Source organism: Glycine soja, chromosome 18 (assembly GCF_004193775.1).
Source record: "Glycine soja cultivar W05 chromosome 18, ASM419377v2, whole genome shotgun sequence".
NCBI lineage: Eukaryota > Viridiplantae > Streptophyta > Magnoliopsida > Fabales > Fabaceae > Glycine > Glycine soja.
The window spans coordinates 50,876,615-50,882,761 of record NC_041019.1 but is presented as its reverse complement, the minus strand read 5'-3'; the positions used below and the strand labels follow the sequence as shown (position 1 = coordinate 50,882,761).

The 6,147-nt window shown below is 32.7% G+C and overlaps 1 protein-coding gene across 1 annotated transcript; it reads right to left on the bottom strand.

Moving 5' to 3' along the window:
- Positions 1 to 2,503: 2,503 nt before the first annotated feature.
- On the bottom strand, positions 2,504 to 4,298 carry LOC114395501 (cyclin-U4-1-like). The gene is made up of 2 exons (XM_028357296.1): positions 3,868 to 4,298; positions 2,504 to 2,924 (listed from the first exon to the last, which is right to left on the bottom strand). The coding sequence occupies exons 1-2, from the start codon at positions 4,203 to 4,205 to the stop codon at positions 2,645 to 2,647; spliced, it is 618 nt and encodes a 205-aa protein (XP_028213097.1). The 5' UTR covers positions 4,206 to 4,298; the 3' UTR covers positions 2,504 to 2,644.
- Between the last annotated feature and the right edge of the window lie 1,849 nt (positions 4,299 to 6,147).

Sequence of the window (6,147 nt, the reverse complement as noted above, 5' to 3'; positions counted from 1 at the left end):
AACTTTCTGTGGTTTATTTTTCCATCACTTGAAAGTTCAAACTCGTGAAAATTAAGCAAGGATTTGCCGAATATATTCCTTTTCTACCAAAACAAATGACCCTAAATTTATGCTCGCATTCTATCAATTGTCGCAAACAATTAATACGATCATGACATTTATCAAGGGACATTATTTAATAATCTTCATGGCCTCGTACATACTTCGAAGACAGCATATCTTTGCAATTATGTCAATTTATTCTAGTGAAAATCGACAGATATGTTATCAATAGTTAATTATACATTTTAACTTCTTAATTGATTAATTCGTTGTACTGATTTTATCACGTATGTAATAATTACTCAACATGATTGTGTTCTTTAATTTATAGCTTGCAGATCCAGCAAGTACCAACTATTCTGAAAGGAGGTAAGAAATTGACGAGTGTGATAAGGTGCACATTAATTTGGATTGGAGTGGTAGGCGGAACTACAAAACATAACCTATAGGATTAGACTAGAAGGAAGATGATAGAACATTGCTTCTATTGATAATTTTTGTTAACTATCTCAAATAAAATACCATTTTAATAGAAAAGCAAAGATTATAAAAGATAGTGTTACCAACTAAAGTTAGTTCAACGGGTAGTGAAGTACTAGCTGCAGCAAGACTCCTTTTGAGTAACAATTTGAATAATTTTGTCCCTACTTATTTCAAAATATGAAATTCATTTGTTATACTAAAAAAAACGTTCAAGTGTAAATATGTGATTCAAATTAATTTAATACACATTTCAATCAAATTCATAGTTGTTTGGACACTCGTTGCCAAACCAAAAACTAGCTCAATTTTTCTATAAAAAAAAGTGAAAGTCATATATATTTACTAACTTCTCATTAAACAATCATGTCCCATGCATAAGATCAAATAAACAGGCTATTCAACATATTAATTAATTCTAATGAATTTTACAGCAAACAAGTACTTTATTATCTTCTAAACCTAATTCAACCATATCGGTAATTTCATAGATCATGTGTTAGTTTTTTAATAAAATAGTTTAACACTTCTAAAGTATAGACCCCTTTTTAGTATTTCTTAAATGTTGTAAATAATGCGAAACTTTATCCACAATGATCTCATTAGCAATTTCTCGTGAAATTTCATCAAAGAGTTTTTTACTATTTTTTTCCCGAATATATAGTTAAATCATTAGTTGAAAAAAAAATATCATTGTAATTACCATATACCCAGTCTCAAATGACTCAAATTGTGATTTTCAAATGTTTATAAACTAATAAAAACAGACAGATAGACTTATACCAAGCAGTTAAGTTTTGCTTCGTGGTGCACTACTCTCTCTCCCTCTGTCACTTTCTATATACATGTAACCAACTAATTATAGTTGTCCATTATTGCACATGTTTCTTCACTTCCGAAGAATTAGCCCAACTGTCAATTAGCACGCACTATCTGTTTGATGTTGAATGGAATGTCGGTGATTATGCTAGTATCACTGTAAAGCCACGAAAGTATATGAAATGCATTCTGAGACCTAAGTGAGTATGTAAACCAGTAGATTAATAGTAAATGGGATAAACTAGTCTGACTAATGATACATTGACCCTCTATTTAAGACACTCCAATGTGGTGTGGTGAGTCACAACTCACAATCATGCCATCCAAGTATAGCCATTAGATAATCTAAAATATTCTAGAAATCCTGATAATTTGAATTCCCACTTGAGAATAGAGACTATTATGAAATGTAGGTTCTAGTTGAATAATGTTGTTTTTTAAAGTAAACTATTTTTACCGTCCAAAGTTATGATACTATTTTTTTTTTAAGAAAGTAAGGTGTTAGTTAAGAAACAATTCTTTTTCCTACATGTACATGCTTTATTCATATACAAAAAAATCAAACTCATATCATATATTTAAAGAGTCAATTACTAGTTAATGTGGTACACCTTGTGAATAGTGAAACAACAATATATATATATACCACTATATTACAAATACTTGTTTAACACTTTTTTTTCTTATCATATCAATTAATGTATCTATTTTTTCCTCTTGATTTTAGTTAGGAGTAAAGTTTCACCAATATTTTTCCTTTCAAGTAACATACTGAATCTCTAACTGATCCCTGGACCCTAGAAGGGATGGACCTATTCGGTGTAGACTAGTGCAAAGTTACATTAAAATAGTAGCTCTCTATTGAACTGTGCACGCCATTCTTTTGTCTACTTATGGCCAAAATGGACATGTACTCACTCACCACACAAATTTTCGTCCAAAATGTTGTTAAAAGCTTTCTCTTAGTGACAATGCAATTGCAAATTGCCAAGAGAATCCAAAGGTGGACAACACAAGAATCGGTCTCAACCATACAAAGAAACAATAAATTATTATATTAGTAGAGCTAATTAAAAATACCACTCATTTAGCCAGACTGTAAAGAAGAGACCATTATCTGTAGTTCTGTGCAATGCCAAATAATTTAACCAGAGTTCAGAAATAGAAAAATAGAAATTTTCTTTTACTAATTAGAGACACAAAGAAGTAAGAAGAGAGCAGGACCAAAATAATTTAATTTGAAAATCTATAATAGGTTCATACATCTACAGCTAGATTACATGCATTGAGGTAATGCAAGAAATCAAACAGCTAATTGTTGTTGATTTTGATGGGAAGAAGATTCGTCCTCATTGTAGCATAAATGTGCCTTTAGAGATTTTCCTAAACTTAAGGAAGAATCTGCAAAATTCAGTGGTTGCATCAGCAGCATTTCGCTTTGGAGATGTGCACAGTACGCTTGGAAGGTGCCAGGGGTTACATTTAAATGGAAACCCAAACCAAATAAAAAGTCCACCTCAAGAAAGTTCATCTCTATTGTGGTAATTCCTCCAACTTTTGCATAGTAAGCATTGTTGTAGTACCTTAGGATTTCAAGAGAGACAGAAAAGTTAACACTAAAGGAATTTGCTGAATAGCATGTAAAAATATTTTAAGTTAAAAAACAAGCAAGTCAATAATCATTAGGAGTTTTGGCATTTCCTTTTGTGTCTTGTTCTAAATTCGATCATAGATTTGTGTAGAGACATAAATTTTCAGGAAGATCATGATTGTGTTTAAAAGTTTGCTGCTGCGTACATGCAATAAAGTGGTGGGGTCACATGGGTGGGTGGTCTCTTTCCAATGTAAAGCCAGCCTGGACATAGTATTATTCACAAGCAAGACTATATTCTTTTAAGAGGCGTGGTCGTTTTCAATTTACAACTATATACCAGATCATTATTTTGGTAAAAAATGAAAGCCAGCAAATTTAACAGGGAAAAACTAACATGCAAGATCTGGGTTTATCAGAGACATTTATTTTCTCTCTCTCCTAGTAATGAAATACTTCACAGTTGACAAGGAAAAACATCAATCTCCAACCACAGGAATGGTAGAGCAATTCTCTTGTTTTTCTCTTAATTGATTGAGTGGGAGACTAATCCTCGAGGAACAAAGATACATTTAAGAATTTAACCTCTAGCTCCCAACAAATATTATTTCATACATACAGATAGGGGGATCCACCTCCTCTGACCACATATATTAGCAACATGATTATTTGCTAACCATACCTCACCATGTTGGTTGGTTTACGTGTACCTAATCACGACAATTTGATACTAAGAAATTTAGAACCCCCAGAATTTTTTTAAATTTGTTCTTCCAAGTCAATTAACTTCATCTAATCAAAGAAATATCTCAGAAATTTCTGAGAGCGAGGCCTAAACTTTAGAATCCATCATTGATTATCATAGACTTTAAGGGTATTAGATTTAAAAAAGAAAACAAAATTAAGCAGTGTATTGATCACATTGAGATACTTACAAGTCATCCATGAATTTTGCAGCCACCATAACGCTGGTGATGAGTAACCGGTGCACATTAAAGAAGTTGATGGGCAAGGAGGGTTGCCTTTGAGTGAAGCGATCAAGGTAGACGTATGCAACAATGAAGCATGATGGACTGCAGTTGGCATACTTGAAAATTCTCTCAAGGTAGCTTTGAATTGAGATGGTGGGGCGAGTCAAGCCATGGAAAACTGAGACCTTTTGGTGTAGGAGTTGTTGCTGGTTAAGATCATTAGATTCAGCTACCCTTTTGAGGAGAGATGAGAGAAATGATATAAGCTTAGGCATAACATTAGGACTCTCAAGCTCTGCCATGAGTGGTAACAAATTCTAGGTAGTAAAGAGCTTGGAATTGATGTCAGATAGTGAAGGTATATATAATATAAGGATTGTGTTAAACTAGTGAGAGAGGTTGTTTGTTAACTTTTCTTGGCCAAAATGCCCCTTTGTAATTTAAATTATCTACGTGTAAGTTGGCATTTGTGGTGGCTTGTGTCCTTTTCGGCTTAAAAAAGTTTTGGGGTTTTGAGTTGGGTAATGATTTTTTGTTTTTCCTCTTCTTCGATTCAAAACTTGACTTGCAAAAGAGGGAAAAAAAGGAACGTGTTTATTGTGGGTTGATGTCTCTTTGTTGCAAAGGAACTGTGGTTTTCTGGTGATTTATTTGTGACAACGGTTTCGGCATTCCATACCCATCATGTGATTACTTGTGGGAAATTTGAGATGGTAATCTAAGGGTCCCACGTCTAATTAGGCGACCTTTGCATGTGTTTTGATTCTGAACAAGTGGGGTGACATAACCTGGATTTGCTATGTTGGTCCATGGCATTAGTAAATGCTGCTTTTGTTCCTTCTTATTTGCTTATACCTCCCATAAAACAAATGCAGAGAAAGGTGTTGCTTGGTTTCAAGATTGGTTCATGTGACCCAAATCAATTTCAGACTTTTAACAATATAATAGGGAATAATAGTCACTAATTTGTAAGGCTTAAGCTCATCTAGCTTTAATTAGATTCAGAGATTTGGCATCTTAAAGGGTCCATTAATTGTGAACAAAAAAAAGGGTCCATTAATTTGTGAAAGGGAAGGTGAATGTTTTGGGTGCTCTCCCAGTGTCCATTTATTTTACTGTTGTGTACCTGTGTTGAATTGACTTTGATAAAATATAATTTAAATATGTGCAAAATTAAATGAATATCAATAACATGCATGCTATATATTAGATCATAATACTACAGTATAAGGAACTGATTTAATATTTTTGCTAATTTGGCACTAAGTACGTACTTACAATTAATCTGACTTTTCATAAGAATTCATGACATGAACTTGATGAATTAATGAACATACTCCAGGGTTGCTTAATATTTTTACATAATATTCAATGTATACGGTTAATTTGAATCAGTGTTTGATAGTTAAGAAATCAATAATTGCATACAACAACTGGGTGTCTTAAAATTGCATTCCTTATGCAATGTGACCTTGATTGTTGAATTAATGAACATTCCCTATATCAACCACAAAAATGAACATTCTTATGCAATTGCATAGCAACAACTGGGTACCTTGAAATCAGAGCTAGAATGAGGTGGGTTTAGCCTACTAATCAAATAACCAAGCTGGAACAATTGGCTGTAATTGCAAATAGAAAATGGCGTCTAGAAAACAGAGAGAGAGACAGAGAGAGAGACAGAGTATAATATTTTCTAATCCATATGGTCATATCCTTATGCTTGTTGTCCAATTTAGTACAATTATCTCTAACTCGGCACTGTACTCAACCCACTGAGGAAACCATTGTTTCGGACATTGGCTATGAAAGAAATTAAATAATCTAAAGTGCAAAACATCACGACAAAGGCTGGCTTTGTGTAACAGCTACTATATCTAATCTTACGTAAATTAAATCCATTAAATATAATTATTGAGATCTTCTACTGATATTTAAGTTAATAATTAATAAAATTATTTATATCTATTTGAAATATTTATTAAATATGTATTTTTATTTATCTTTTAAAAAAATTTAAGAAATTTAAAAAACATTTTGGTTCAAACCCAATTTTCAACACCAATTCTAGTCCGGTTTTCACCAATTTTGAAATTGTTTAATGTTTTAGCGTGTCATGACCGGTCACCAAAGTAATTTCGGATAGAACTGGTCAAATCAGTGGATTCGATTCTAAATACAGTTTCTTGAGACTGAGTTGTTCTCATAGACGAGTTGTTCTGCAATAGATACTGTTATTAACAC

What these genes read in the sequence shown, in the direction of transcription:
- LOC114395501 (XM_028357296.1), bottom strand. Translation starts at nt 4,205, where the DNA reads ATGGCAGAGCTTGAGAGTCCTAATGTTATGCCTAAGCTTATATCATTT. An exon ending in GCAAAATTCATGGATGACTT is followed by an intron (nt 2,925 to 3,867) that starts GTAAGTATCTCA and finishes TGAAATCCTAAG; the next exon opens with GTACTACAACAATGCTTACT.